Below are 16,505 nucleotides of genomic sequence, written 5' to 3' on the forward strand. Positions count from 1 at the left end.
ACTTTGGGAGGCTGAGGCTGAGGCAGGTGGATCACAAGGTCAAAAGATCGAGACCATCCTGCCAACGTGGTGAAACCCCATCTCTACTAAAAATACAAAAAAATTAGCTGAACGTGACGCATGGTGGCAAGAGCCTGTAGTCCCAGCTATTCAGGAGGCTGAGACAGGAGAATCACGTGAACTCAGGAGGTGGAGGTTGCAGTGAGATGAGATCGTGCCACTGCACTCCAGCCTGGCGACAGAGCAAGACTCCATCTCCAAAAAAAAAAAAAAAAAAAGAAAAGAAAACTGAAGAGTCAGAATGACTAAATGCAACATGTGATTCTGGATTGGATGCTGGACCAAGATGAACCAAAAAGGACATTATTGAGACAACTGGCAAAACTGGAATACAGACTGTTTATTAGATAATGATCATGTATCTGGGCTCATTATCCTGAAATTGGTTATTGTGCTGTGGTCATGCAGGGGATGTTCTTGCTTACACTCAAGCAATTAGGGATAAAAAAGCATGATATCTGCAACTTATTCACAAATTATTTCAATAAAATAATCCCACTGGGGAAAAGACAGCATAAGAGAGAGACAGAGAGAAAGCAAAGGTGGTAAAATGTTTAAAATTGGGGAATCAAGGTGAAGCATATATTGGAGTTCATTAAACTATTTATTAAACTTTTTAATAAATTTAACATTTTTCCAAATTGAAACAAAACAAAACAAAAAGAGGCTGGGCGTGGTGGCACACACCTGTAATCCCAGCACTTCCAGAAGCTGAGGCGGGCAGATCACTTGAGGTCAAGAGTTTGAGACTAGCCTGGCCAACAGAGTGAAACACCGTTTCTATTAAAAATACAAAAATTAGCCAGGCATGGTGGCAGCCAACTGTAGTCCCAGCTACTCAGGAGGCTGAGGCATGAGAATCACTTGAACCCGGGAGACGGAGGTTGCAGTGAGCTGAGATCGAGCCGCTGCACCCCAGCCTGGACAACCAAGCGAGACTCTGTCTCAAAAGAAAAAAAAGAAAAGAATACTGAATGAATTATTCTGTTCATCATGCTGTTTGACAGTAAAGGAAGTCAGAGAACGGGGGTGGGCAATGGGTATGTGTGCACACACCCACACTCACATCAGCACACACTCACAAAGGCACACCTACCTACACATGCACACACAGGTATAGTCATGGTATAGTCATGTGCACACCTGAATATGTGCACAGACATGCACACCCCCATGCACACACACGCATTCATATCACAACCACACATGCATACCTGCACACACCCACTTGCACACTCACACCCACCTGTGTGGCCCAGAGCTGCAGCACCAGGGCCCGTGCCTGCATCTCCTCTGACACACCCATCTCCTCCAAGTGCAGCAGGTAACTCTCCAGCCATTTGCTCCTGTGGGCCCGTGTGGCCAGCCTGGCTGGGGACAGCAGCTTCCACAGGCGACTTTTGACACTGCACATGTGGTCCTTGTCCCCTGCAGGGATAGAGCACAGAGAGTAGGGGTTACAGATTCACCACCACACCCAGGGCTGACCGGGCATGACCTCCTATGAGGCCAAGGGTCTTCTGAATGTCACTCACTGAGGGTGGGGAGTTCCTGTGGGAAAGAAGCTGTAAGGACAGGCCCACCGCGGGAAGCTCTTTCACTACCGACTTGCTTATTATCTGTCTTACCCCCAGTAAAAAGAAGCAAGGGGTCTTGTCTCCTGCAGGTGGGATCCCAGTCTATTTCAGTCACCTCTACATCCCCAGCACCCGGCCCGTAGTAGGTGTTCAATAAATATGCATTGTACTAGTCTGTTTTCATGCTGCTGACAAAGACATACTCAAGACTGGGTAATTTTTTTTTATTAAAAAAAAAAAGAGGTTTCATGGACTCCCAATTCCATGTGGCTGAGGAGGCCTCATAATCACGGTGGAAGGTGAAAGGAACGTCTTACATGGCGGCAAGCAAGAAAAAACGAAAGCCAAGCAAAAGGAGAAACCACTTATAAAATCATCCAATCTCGTGAGACTTATTCACTACAAGGAGAACAGTATGGGGGAACCACCCCCCACGATTCAATTATCTCCCACCAGGTCCCTCCCACAACACGTGGGAATTATGGGAGCTACAGTTCAAGATGAGATTTGGGTGGGGACACAGCCAAACCATATTATGCATTAAATAAATGGCATTTCTTTCCAGAGCAGGAGAAGGAACACTAAACACTGAACAGCATTCTCCCTCCCCAGGGTCCAACCCCAGAGCAATGCCAGCCCATGTGCATGAGGAGGAGGGCACTGTGAGCAGGCTCAGCACAGCAGCAATCACAGAAAGACATCAGCAACAACCTAACTGACCACCCAGAGAGGGCAGATTGGGCTGGAGTCTCAAACTCAACTCACTCCAGAGAAGGCAGGCCAAGTAAAAGAGAGAGGAGGCCAGAAAGGGGCCATGGCACTTAGCCCACCGACCAGCCCCCGGCAGGAGAGAGAAACACCCCAGCGTGGCCAGAGGGCCTGTGCTTTCAAAGGAAGCTGAAAATTCACACAATTATGTATAACCGTCTGATATTTTTTAAGGTTAGCATCCAAGTAAAAAGTTTTTAATCACTGTGCAGACCACAGAAGCATCTCTGAAAGTCAACTTTGGCCCACAGATCACTAGCGTGCAATCACCATTAAACAGACAATGGTGTGTTTATGTTCTGGAAAAGCCATACAGCAGTGAAAGTGAATTAGTACATTTTACATACAGACACAGAGAGTTCCGAAGGGCAGACTGGTAAGAGGATAAAGCTGGGCACTGAAGAATGATACTATTTAGATATTGTTTTCTTTTCTCCTTCTTTTAAAAAAAAAATTTTCATGAACCATACATGAGACTTAATATATATTGTTTTAAAGCTCCAAGGTAATGCTATTTATATGCACAGATATAAAGTTTAAAACAAAAATATAAAATATAAGATTTGATATTCTCTGAAATCACCCCTTGGAAAACGGAGTCACCTTGGATTGCTCTGAAGTTTCAAAGTATTGGAAACTCCCTCACTGACTCTTCTGAACCACAAGCCGTGTTTCAGGAAGACTCGCCCCAGCAGTGATTCTAAACCTGGCTGCACATCACAGGGTGTTTGAAAGGGTCAGAAATGTAGGCTATGTTTTTTTTTTTTTTTTTTAAAGTACTTTGGCTTCATTTTCAAATAATATGCTGAATATGTTTAACTTTCAGACTTCAACTTGAGCTCATTGTTTTACATTGAAATGAATGTGTCACCATTTCGGGTGACATTTCAATGTAAAGCAATGAGCTTACGTGTTCAACTGAAATACATTATCGTCGTATGTTTCTCAACTTTTCAGGCTCCCTGAAGAATTACCTGGGAGCCCTTAAATCTCGGGATGCCCAGGTGCCAACCCCAGATTGATCATGTCAAAATCACATGGGTGGGAACTGGGCGTCCAGGGGTTTAGGTCTGCAGGGCACGGGCATGTTAAAACCACCTCAGTTGATGCAAACTCTGGATACTTCTAAGCATCATCTGATGGGATGGCTAAAAAAAGAGGCAAAGAAATTTAACACAGCTTTAGAAATAACTGGCATTCTTTGAAGTCTGACCACACCACTGCAATCTTGAATATCACTGTAAACACGGCGTTTACAGATGACTTTAAAAAGCAAGGCAGGACCATTCTCCACTTTTCCCCTGTGCCTAGAGCAGTTCTGAGTACATAGGAGGCACTCAATATTTGCACAATAAATGAATAATTAAGCAAAAAAGCTAATGCAGTTTGGAAAGACAGCTGACAGAATGTGAGAAAATATTTGCAAATAATATATCTGATAAGGGTCTAGCACCCAAAATACATAAAAGAACTCCTACAAGTCAACAACAATAAAAAACAAACATCCTGATTCAAAAACCGGCAAAGGACTTGAATAGGTATTTCTCCGAAGAAGAGCCACAAATGGCTGATAAACACATGAAAAGATGCTCAACACCGTTAGTCATTAGAAAAATGCGTATCAAAACCACTGTGTGATACCATTCACAACCATGAGAATGACGACTATTTAAAACACAGAAAATAAGGGATGGTGAGGATGTGGAGAAATGGAAACCCTTATGCATTGCTGGTGGGAATGTAAAATACTGCAGTTGCTATGAAAAAGAGTTTAGCAGTTCCTCAGAAAGTTAAAGAATTACCATATGATCCAGTAATTCTAGTTCTAGGTATATACCCCAAAGAACTGAAACCAGAGACTCAAACAGATACTCGTGCACCAATGTTTGTAGCAGCATTATTCACAGTAGCCAAAAGGTGGAAACCAGCCAAGTGTTGGTTGATAGGTGACTGGATAGATAGAATACAGTATATACACACAATGTATTCAGTCTTTAAAAGGCATGAAATTCTGACACATATGCTAGACGTGGTGGCTCATGCCTGCAATCCTAGCACCTTGGGAGGCCAAGATGGGCAGATTTCCTGAGCTCAAGAGTTAGAGACCAGCCTGGGCAACATGGTGAAACCCTGTCTCTACTAAAATACAAAAAAAAAAAAATTAGCCAGACATGGTGGCATGTACCTGTAATCCCAGCTACTCAGGAAACTGAGGCACGAGAATAGCTTAAACCTGGGAGGCAGAGACTGTAGTGAGCAACACTGCACTCCAGCCTGGGTGACAGAGCAAGACTCTGTCTCCAAAAAAAAAAAAAAAAAAAAAAAAAAAAAAAAAAAAGAAATAGATATTCTGTCACATACTACAACATGGATGAACCTTGAAAATATTATGCTAAGCAAAATAAGCCAGACACAAAAGGACAAATATTGTATGATGCCACTTACATGAGATTCCTAGAACAGGAAATTCAGAGACAGAAAGTAGAATAGAAGATATATCGGGCTGGGAGGAAAGGCAGGTGGGGAATTATTGTTTAATGGGCACAAAGCTTTTGTTTAGAATCATGAAAAGTTCCTGGAAATAGATAATGGCATGGTTATACAACACTGTGAATGTATTTACTGCCACTAAATTGTACAATTAAAATGGTTAAAATAGTATATTTTATTTATATATTATTTTAGCACAGTTTTTTTTAAAAGGTATATGAAGATCACTTGGCAAAAATAAGTCAAAGATAGTGTTGTATAACAAAGAATTTGGATTCCAGCTGAGCGCGGTGACTCACGCTTGTAATCCCAATACTTTGGGAGGCCAAGGTGGGCAGATCACCTGAGGTCAGGAGTTTGAAGCCAGCCTGGCCAACATGGTGAAATCCCGTCTCTACTAAAAATACAAAAAAAATTAGCCGGGCGTGGTGGCGGGCAACTGTAATCCCAGTTACTCGGGAGGCTGAGGCAGGAGAATCGCTTGAACCCGGGAGGTGGAGGTTGCAGTGAGCTGAGATAGAGCCACTGCACTCCAGCCTGGGTGACAAAGCGATACTCAAAATACAAAATAATTTGAATTCCAAGGTTTCAGTTATCCATGGTCAATGATGGTCCAAAAATACTAAACGAAAAATTCTGGACATAAACAGTCATAAGTTTTACATTACATGCTGTTCTGAGTAGTGTGTTGAAATCTTGTGCCAGCCTGCTCTGTCCTGCCTGGCAAAAAAGGATAAAAATATAGCAGTGGGCTGGGTGCAGTGGCTCACTCCTATAATCCCAGCACTTTGGGAGGCCAAGACGGGCAGATCACCTGAAGTTAGGAGTTCGAGACTAGCCTGGCCAACATGGTGAAACCCCATCTCTAACAAAAATACAAAAACACAAAAATTAACCAGGCATGGTCGTGGGCACCTGTAGTCCCAGCTACTCAGGAGGCTGGGGCAGGAGAATCACTTGAACCCAGGAAGGGGAGGCTGCAGTGAGCAGAGATTGCACCACTGCACTCCAGCCTGGACAACAGAGCAAGATTCTGTCTCAAAAACAAAATTATATATATAGCAGTGATTGGATCACGAATCAAATCAGTTTACACTTGTATATCCCTTAGAGCAGTGCAGTGGACACACTAAACCTTACCTGAGAGTTATCTATTGCTATGATATGTTGTTAGCACAAAGCAAAGTGCCAGCAACCACATGTTTATTATGCATTTGTGGAAAAAAAAGAAAAATAAGAATATAGTCACATTCACTTGCACTTGTCTGAAGGAACTCTAGAAGGATCCATTAGAAACAAATAAAACTAATCGATTATAAGCAGTGGGAATTGGTGGAAGGGGATGTGACAAGAAAAGGAAGGAGACTTACCACTGTTACTAGTTTTTTTCCAGCCTTACAGAGGTATAATTGACAAATGAAAATTCTTATTTAAGTTGCACAACATGATGTTTTGATACACATATACGGTGTGAAATGATTGCCACAATCAAGCTAATTAGCATATCCATCACCTCACATAGTTACATGCATGCTCACACGTGCATGCATGGTGAGAAGACTTAAGATCCACTCTCTTAGCAAATTTCAAGTATACAATACATTGTTCCTAACTACCATCACCATTCTGTATATTAGGTCTCCAGAACTCATTCGTCTTATAACTCAAAGTTTATACCCTCAACCAACACCTCCTGAGCCCCGGTAACCACTATTCCACTGTTCCTCTGAATTCAACTTTCTTAGCTCCCACATACAAATGACATCTTGCAGTATTTGATTTTCTGTGTCTGGCTTATTTCACTTACAATAATGTCTTCCAGGTTCACCCATATTGTTACAAATGGCAGGATTTCTCCCTTTTTATGGCTGAATAACATTCTATCGTGTATTTACATACACAGCAGTCCTGTCTTATCCACAGTTTCACTTTCCAAGGTTTCTGTTACCCATGGTCAACCATGGTCCAAGAATATTGAATGAAAAACTCCAGACATAAACAATCCCTAAGTTTGAAATCGCATGCCAGTCTGCGTAGCATGATGAACTCTTGTGCCATCCTGCTCTGTCTTACCTAGGACGTGAATCATCCCTCTGTCCAGTGTATCCACGCTGCAGACCACACCTGCCCATTAGTCACTCAGGGGCCACTGTCTCGGTTATCACATCAACCGTCATGGTATGGTAGGACTTGTGTTCAAGTAACCCTTATTTTGTTTTTATTACAGTATATTGTTATAATTGGTTTCATTTTATTACTATGTTGTTAATCCCCTACTGTGCCTCATTTATAAATTAAACTCTATCAGGGCCGGGGGTGGTGGCTCACACCTGTAATCCCAGCGCTTTGGGAGGCCAAGGCAGGCGGATGACCTAAGATCGGGAGTTCGAGACTAGCCTGACCAACATGGAGAAACCCCATCTCTACTAAAAATACAAAATTAGCCGGGTGTGGTGGTGCATGCCTGTAATCCCAGCTACTCAGGAGGCTGAGGCAGGAGAATCGCTTGAACCTGGGAGGCGGAGGTTGTGGAGAGCCAAGATTGCACCATTGCACTCCAGCCTGGGTGACAAGAGCAAAAGTCCGTCTCAAAAAAAAAAAAAAAAAATTAAATTCTGTCATAGTTCTCTATGACAGACAAAGACAAAACAGTATAAGACAAAACAGTATATACAGGGTTCAGTACCACCCGTGGTTCCAGGCATCCACTGGGGGTCTTGGAACATATCCCCTGAGGTTGAGGGGGGCATTGTACCACTATCTCTGTATCTGTTCATCCACTGATGGACACTTAGTTTGTCTCCATGTCTCAGCTGTTGTGAATAATGCTGCAATGAAATGGAGGTGCAAGATATCTCAAGATAGTGAGTTCATTTCCTTTGAATATATACCTAAAAGAGAGATTGCTGGATGATGTGGTAGCTCTATTTTTGATTTTTTAGGAACCTCCCTACTGTTCTCCATGATGGCTATACCAATTTACATTCCCACCAACAGTGCGAAAGAGTTCTCTTTTCTCCACATCCTTGCCAACACTTGTCATCTTTTGACATTTCTAACGGGTGTGTGGTGGTATCTCCTTGTGATTTAGATTTGCATTTTCCCAATGAGTAGTAATATTGAACACCTTTTCATACCTGTTGCCATTTGTATGTCTTCTTCGGGAAAAATGCCTGTTCTGGTCCTTTGTCCATTTTGCAGTCAGGTTTTTTGGACTTTTTTTTTTTTTTTTTTTTTTTTTTGAGGCGGATTCGTGCTCTGTCACCAGGCTGGAGTGCAGTGGTGTGATCTCGGCTCACTGCAACCTCCATCTGCCGGGTTCAAGCAATTCTCCTGCCTCAGCCTCTGGAGTAGCTGGGACTACAGGCATGCACCACCACACCCAGCTAATTTTTATATTTTTTAGTAGAGACAGGGTTTCACCATGTTGGCCAGCATGGTCTCGATCTCTTGACCTCATGATCCGCCCACCTTGACCTCCCAAAGTGCTGGGATTACAGGCGTGAGCCACTGCGCCCACCTGTTATTTGGATTTTTTGGTATTGAGTTGTATGAGTTCCCTATATATTTTGGATTTTAACTCCGTATCGGGTATGTGGTTTATAATCTACTTTATATTTTTAATGTTTAAACCATGTGAAATAATTTTTAAAATAAAATAATAGAAAATCTGGCAAACCCCCAAAAAATAATTTCCAGTGAAACATCATATACTGTAGAGATTCAGTGCATATGTGAGTGAGGAAGAGAAGATTCTGGAAAACTGAGCTTGGTGGCTCAACCTGGGGCCCTGCAGATGAGCCTTGGGCAACAGAGTGGCCATAAGCCCCAGGGGGTTATGCAGCATTTGAAATGGGGCTGGCTTAAATGCAGCCACGTTTAACATAAGGTAGGGTAGACACTGGATTCCAGAGTCAGCATGAGAAACAAAACATAAAATGCCTTATTAACAAAGTTTAACATTGGTTACATGCTGAAATACTAATGTTTTAGATATATTGGCTTAAATAAAATGTATTATTAAAATAGATTTCACTTCTATTTTTTCTTTTTTAATGTGTCTGATATAAACTTTTTTTTTTTTTTTTTTTCTGAGACGGAGTCTTGCTCTGTGGCCCAGGCTGGAGTGCAGTGGCCGGTTCTCAGCTCACTGCAAGCTCCGCCTCCCGGGTTTACGCCATTCTCCTGCCTCAGCCTCCCGAGTAGCTGGGACTACAGGCGCCCGCCTCGTCGCCCGGCTAGTTTTTTGTATTTTTTAGTAGAGACGGGGTTTCACCGTATTAGCCAGGATGGTCTCGATCTCCTGACCTCATGATCCACCCGTCTCGGCCTCCCAAAGTGCTGGGATTACAGGCTTGAGCCACTGCGCCCGGCTGATATAAACTTTTAAATTACAAATGTGATTCCTATTATATGTCTATGTACAGCACTGTTCTAGAAGGATAACACCAAACTGATAGCAATAGTTACCTAGGGATAGATTTAGAGGGAATGTGGTCAAAAAAGAATTTTCCTTTTTGTAATATGCATTTTTTTTTTTTTTACAAAAGTCAGGGGAGCCCAGTTAAGAGGCCCAGCTCTGTAGCAGAGTGCCTGACCTTGAACAAGTCACTTCACCTCTCAGCACCTCAGTTTTCTTGCCTGTAAATTGGGAGAATAAAAGTACCCACCACAGAGGGTTATACACAGATCGAATGTGTTAACATCTAAAGCACAGAGATGCCTGACACAGACCTAATAAGCAGCTATATTATTAAATAACAAATCTTACTGAATGTTAGCAGATTATTAGCCTAAGGAGACACATGTTCATGAATTGCTTCTATAATTAAGAAATAATAATAAATTGTGAAATACAGAGCACAAAGTTAGAAGACAGAGGGCACTGAAATCCCAGCTCTTCCCTTCCTAGCAAGATGGCCTTGGCCAAGTCACTTTGCATCTCACAGCCTCAATTTCCCCCATGTGTAAAATGGGGGCCATCTAGCTCATAGAATGGTTAGGAGGATTCAGAAAGATCACACACAGAACACACTTGGTATCGGTACAGGTTTGTAAAATGCTACTTGCTACATTCTCTCCATTATTATGAAGTATTTCTTATTGGTGCAATGACTTGATGCCATGAATCAGGGCTGCCAGGCCCACGGTGATTGGCAGCCCACCAATTTAAACCAGATTGGTGTATCTGGCTTAAATCCCAGAGTCCCCATGCTATGTAGCCTCGGCTAAGCCCCTGCCCATCTCTGGACCTCAGTCTCCTCATCCAAAAAAATGAGGATCCAGACTGGAGTACTTCTCAAGTTTTTTCTGGGAAACCCCTCTAGGCCCTCTAGATTTGGGGGCACAGTACAGAGAGGTCCCCAGGAGACACGTCTCTAAAGTCTTGTGTTTTACCTTTGAAATGCATCAGAGAGTTTTGCATCAGACTCTGATTCTTTGATATAAGAATGCCTTTTTCCCCAAAACAATGTTCAAATAAACAGCCCCCAAAATAATCCAGTAAAATAAATGTTCCAGGCAGAAGCACTATGCTTAGCTTGGGGGCCTGTTTAACTGTCCCCTGCTCCCAACTCCCTACTGTATGAGAAACACCAGACTCAATGATGTAAGTGTCCTCAAAGGATTAACTTTCTTTTAAAATATATTTATACTTTAAAAGTGAAGGAAGAATAATGTATGCATACAGAAAAAAATAAGAAAAATAAAGAGTCTAAGAGTTCAAATACACATATTGTAAAAAATTATTTTCTCTCTACCCCTTTTCAGCCTTCCCAAAGGCAAAAATCTATACATACTCCCACATTTTAAAAAATGGCCAGGTGTGGTGGCTTACACCTGTAATCCTAGCACTTTGGGAGGCTGAAGCAGGCAGATCACTTGAGGTCAGGAGTTCGAGACCAGCCTGGCCAACATGGCAAATCCCCATCTCTACTAAAAGTACAAAAACATTATCCAGGTGTGGTGGTGTATGCCTGTAATCCCAGCTACTCGGCAGACTGAGGCAGGAGAATTGCTTGAATCTGTATATATGGTGACATAGTATACTCTCTGCCTGCACCTTGCTCTTTTTTTGTGACAGTAGATTTCATTCACTACCAGTATGTTCCACTCTGTTTTAGATGCATAGATGGCCTTTAGATGAATGCATAATTTATTTAGTCAGCCCTTACTGATGGACTTTAAATTGTTTCTAGCATTTGCAATTATAAGTAATGTGACAATGAATATGTTTGTGTACCTGTAGAAATGTGCAAACATTTCTGTAGGATAAATTCCTAGAAGTGGAAGTACAGGATCAAAGGAATGTGCATTTTATTTTATGTTTCAGCAGGTTCTGCCAAAAGAGGCTGCAATGCTTCAAGCACCCCATAGCAAGGTTTGGGGACTGCTTTGCCCACATGCCTCTGGTGCCAACTAAGATGAGAAATCACCATCCCACATTGCCACCTGCTGCTCACATTGAGAAATGCATCCTTCCTATAGCCAACCCAGGGCTGCTCCCAGAGTAATGGGTGTAGTTCCTCTGTGTCTAACCAGACTCCTCTGGAGCATCTGTATGGAGGAAATGGTAATGGAGAAACCCAATTTTTCCTGGGGAAACAATCAGTGCTAGGATGTGGCAGGTGCTTTAAGCACAGGATTTTGCAGCCAGACAGACCAAGTTTCCACCTACCAGCTACATGTCTATGACAAGTGATCTCACCTCTCTGAGCCTCAGTTTCCTTATCTGCATTATGGGTATGTTAATAACAACCTTCCAGCATGGATGGCAAGATTCGGTAACATCAAATGAGTCCCTCTAAAAAGATAATAAAGGACACAAACAGCTGACTCATAAAGAAGAAATGCAAACGGCTACTGAAACACAAAAAAATACAAAAATCAGCCAGGCCCAGTGGCACGTGCCTATAGTCCCAGCTACTCGGGAGGCTGAGTTGGGAGGATCGCTTGAGCCTGGGAGGTCAAGGTTGCAGTGAGCGAGATCTCGCCACTGCACTCCAGTCTGGGCAACAGAGCGAGACCCTGTTTCAAAAAAACAACAACAACAAAGAAAAAACCACACACGCACAGAGATGTTTCATCACAGTAGTAAGGGATATGCCATATAGAGTCAGATGTCCTTTTTTCCATCAGATTGGCAATTATTTAAAGGCTGATAACTGCATATTGGCAAGGTTGTGGTAACATGCAAATTAAAACAATAAGTTACCCACCTCTGCCCATCAGATTAGCAAACAAATGGAAAGACTGATGGCATCTGGTGAAGCAGATTTCTTCCCTTTATGTAGGTGGATGAATTGCTCTGTGGTTTTGGAAATGACGTGGCAGCAGCAGATAAAAATTCAATGTATAGGGCCTTTGACCTGGCAAAACCACTTCTAAGAAGTGGGCAGAGAGAAATGAAATCACCAGATGGTAGAATAGATACAAGTACAATGAAATGGTACAAAAGCAAAAAGAAAGACAGACAGAATATTGACATCTATCAGGGAAATGGCTAACTACTGAAACAGCCAAGTGAGGGCTAAAAAAATGTCTTGGTTTTTTGTGTTTGTTTTTGTTTTGAGCCAGAGTTCACTCCGTCGCCCAGGCTGGAGTGCAGTGGCGCTATCTTGGCTCACTGTAACCTCCATCTCCCAGGCTCAAGTGATCCTCCCACCTCAGCCTCCCAAGTAGCTGGGATTACAGGCGTGTGCCACCATGCCTGGCTAATTTTTTTGTATCTTTGGTAGAGATGGGGTTTCGCCATGTTGGCCAGGCTGGTCGTAAACTCCTGACCTCAAGTGATCCACCTGTCTCGGCCTCCCAAAGTGCTGGGATTACAGGCATGAGCCACTGTGCTCAGCCAGATGTCTTGTATTTTTAATGTCAATTTCATATCCTTCTACTTTGCTGGATTCATTTATTGCTGGAGTTGTTTTATTATTGATTTTCTGGGGTTCTCCAGGTACAATATCAGATCATCTGCAAATAAGAATAGTTTTACTTCTTCTTTAACCATTCTGATGCCTATAATTGGTTTCTCTTGTTTAATTGCATCAGCTAGTATCTCTAAAAGATGTTTACAGTAACAGAGAAGAATGTACAGCTATATTGTTAGGTTAAAAACAGGTTGCAAATAATGGATAAAATTTTTCTTTGTAAACACAGAGACTGTAGATGTGTAGATGTGTATGTGTAGATGTGTAGATGTGTATGTGTAGATGTGTAGATGTGCATGTGTAGATGTGTAGATGTGTAGATGTGTATGTGTAGATGTGTAGATGTGTAGATGTGTATGTGCAGATGTGTAGATGTGTATGTGTAGATGTGTAGATGTGTAGATGTGTATGTGTAGATGTGTATGTGTAGATGTGTAATGTATGTGTATGGTAGATGTGTAGATGTGTATGTGGTAGATGTGTATGTGGTAGATGTGTAGATGTGTATAGTGTTAGATGTGTAGATGTGTTAGATGTGTATGTTGTAGATTGTGTAGATGTGTGTGTGTAGATTGTGTGTATGTGTAGATGTGTTAGATAGATGTTATGTGTAGATGTGTAGATGTGTAGATGTGTAGATGTGTATGTGCAGATGTGTATGTGTAGATGTTGTAGATGTGTATGTGTAGATGTGTAGATGTGTAGATGTTGTCGATGGTGTGCTGTAGTGTAGTATGTGTCAGATGTGTAGATGTGTTGTGTAGATGTGTAGATGTGTATGTGTAGATGTGTATGTGTATATGTGTAGATGTGTAGATGTGTATGTGTAGATGTGTAGATGGTGTAGATGTGTATGTGTAGATGTGTGATGTGTAGATGTGTATGTGTAGATGTGTATGTGTGTAGATGTGATGTGTAGATGTGTAGATGTATGTGTAGATGTTGTAGATGTGTAGATGTGTATGTGTAGATGTGTAGATGTGTGTGTAGATGTGTATGTGTAGATGTGTAGATGTGTAGATGTGTATGTGTAGATGTGTATGTGTAGATGTGTAGATGTGTGTGTGTAGATGTGTATGTGTAGATGTGTAGATGTGTATGTGTAGATGTGTAGATGTGTAGATGTGTATGTGTAGATGTGTAGATGTGTATGTGTAGATGTGTAGATGTGTAGATGTGTATGTGTAGATGTGTATGTGCAGATGTGTAGATGTGTAGATGTGTGTGTGTAGATGTGTAGATGTGTATGTGTAGATGTGTAGATGTGTATGTGTAGATGTGTAGATGTGTATGTGTAGATGTGTAGATGTGTAGATGTGTATGTGTAGATGTGTATGTGTAGATGTGTAGATGTGTATGTGTAGATGTGTAGATGTGTATGTGTAGATGTGTATGTGTAGATGTGTAGATGTGTAGATGTGTAGATGTGTATGTGTAGATGTGTAGATGTGTAGATGTGTAGATGTGTATGTGTAGATGTGTAGATGTGTAGATGTGTATGTGCAGATGTGTCGATGTGCAGATGTGTAGATGTGTATGTGTAGATGTGTATGTGTAGATGTGTAGATGTGTGTGTGTAGATGTGTATGTGTAGATGTGTAGATGTGTATGTGTAGATGTGTAGATGTGTAGATGTGTATGTGTAGATGTGTAGATGTGTATGTGTAGATGTGTAGATGTGTATGTGTAGATGTGTATGTGCAGATGTGTAGATGTGTAGATGTGTGTGTGTAGATGTGTAGATGTGTATGTGTAGATGTGTAGATGTGTATGTGTAGATGTGTAGATGTGTAGATGTGTATGTGTAGATGTGTATGTGTAGATGTGTAGATGTGTATGTGTAGATGTGTAGATGTGTAGTGTGTATGTGTTAGATGTGTATGTGTAGATGTGTAGATGTGTAGATGTGTAGATGTGTATGTGTAGATGTGTAGATGTGTAGATGTGTAGATGTGTATGTGTAGATGTGTAGATGTGTAGATGTGTAGATGTGTATGTGTAGATGTGTAGATGTGTAGATGTGTATGTGTAGATGTGTAGATGTGTATGTGTAGATGTGTATGTGTAGATGTGTAGATGTGTATGTGTAGATGTGTAGATGTGTATGTGCAGATGTGTATGTGTAGATGTGTAGATGTGTATGTGTAGATGTGTAGATGTGTATGTGTAGATGTGTATGTGTAGATGTGTAGATGTGTATGTGTAGATGTGTAGAGTGTATGTAGATGTGTATGTGTAGATGTGTAGATGTGTATGTGCAGATGTGTATGTGTAGATGTGTAGATGTGTATGTGTAGATGTGTAGATGTGTATGTGCAGATGTGTATGTGTAGATGTGTAGATGTGTATGTGTAGATGTGTAGATGTGTATGTGTAGATGTGTAGATGTGTAGATGTGTAGATGTGTATGTGTGGATGTGTAGATGTGTAGATGTGTAGATGTGTAGATGTGTAGATGTGTGTGTGTAGATGTGTATGTGTAGATGTGTAGATGTGTATGTGTAGATGTGTAGATGTGTAGATGTGTAGATGTGTAGATGTGTAGATGTGTAGATGTGTAGATGTGTATGTGTAGATGTGTATGTGTAGATGTGTATGTGTAGATGTGTAGATGTGTATGTGTAGATGTGCAGATGTGTAGATGTGTAGATGTGTAGATGTGTATGTGTAGATGTGTAGATGTGTAGATGTGTAGATGTGTATGTGTAGATGTGTAGATGTGTATGTGTAGATGTGTAGATGTGTAGATGTGTGTGTGTAGATGTGTAGATGTGTATGTGTAGATGTGTAGATGTGTAGATGTGTATGTGTAGATGTGTAGATGTGTAGATGTGTATGTGCAGATGTGTCGATGTGCAGATGTGTAGATGTGTATGTGTAGATGTGTAGATGTGTGTAGATGTGTGTGTGTAGATGTGTATGTGTATGTGTAGATGTGTATGTGTGATGTGTAGATGTGTAGATGTGTATGTGTAGATGTGTAGATGTGTAGATGTATAGATGTGTATGTGTAGATGTGTAGATGTGTAGATGTGTATGTGCAGATGTGTCGATGTGCGAGTGTAGATGTGTATGTGTAGATGTGTAGATGTGTGTGTTGTAGATGTGTATGTGTAGATGTGTAGATGTGTATGTGTAGATGTGAGATGTGTAGAGTGTATGTGTAGATGTGTAGATGTGTATGTGTAGATGTGTAGATGTGTATGTGTAGATGTGTATGTGCAGATGTGTAGATGTGTAGATGTGTGTGTGTAGATGTGTAGATGTGTATGTGTAGATGTGTAGATGTGTAGATGTGTATGTGTAGATGTGTATGTGTAGATGTGTAGATGTGTAGATGTGTAGATGTGTATGTGTAGATGTGTAGATGTGTAGATGTGTAGATGTGTATGTGTAGATGTGTAGATGTGTAGATGTGTATGTGTAGATGTGTAGATGTGTAGATGTGTATGTGTAGATGTGTAGATGTGTATGTGTAGATGTGTATGTGTAGATGTGTAGATGTGTATGTGTAGATGTGTAGATGTGTATGTGCAGATGTGTATGTGTAGATGTGTAGTGTATGTGTAGATGTGTAGATGTGTATGTGTAGATGTGTATGTGTAGATGTGTAGATGTGTATGTGTAGATGTGTAGATGTGTATGTGTAGATGTGTATGTGTAGATGTGTAGATGTGTATGTGTA

General features: G+C 41.4%; 1 protein-coding gene across 1 annotated transcript in view; it reads right to left on the bottom strand.

Moving 5' to 3' along the window:
• The window catches only part of PTGIS (prostaglandin I2 synthase), a 75,320-nt gene that overhangs the window by 16,393 nt on the left and 42,422 nt on the right, over window positions 1–16,505 (bottom strand). Inside the window, exon 6 of the mRNA XM_010383851.2 lies at window positions 1,307–1,488. Within this exon, the coding sequence (XP_010382153.2) occupies window positions 1,307–1,488 (182 nt within the window). The remainder of the gene's footprint in view (window positions 1–1,306; window positions 1,489–16,505) is intronic.

The sequence above is a fragment of the Rhinopithecus roxellana genome, chromosome 13, assembly GCF_007565055.1.
Source record: "Rhinopithecus roxellana isolate Shanxi Qingling chromosome 13, ASM756505v1, whole genome shotgun sequence".
Taxonomy (NCBI): domain Eukaryota; kingdom Metazoa; phylum Chordata; class Mammalia; order Primates; family Cercopithecidae; genus Rhinopithecus; species Rhinopithecus roxellana.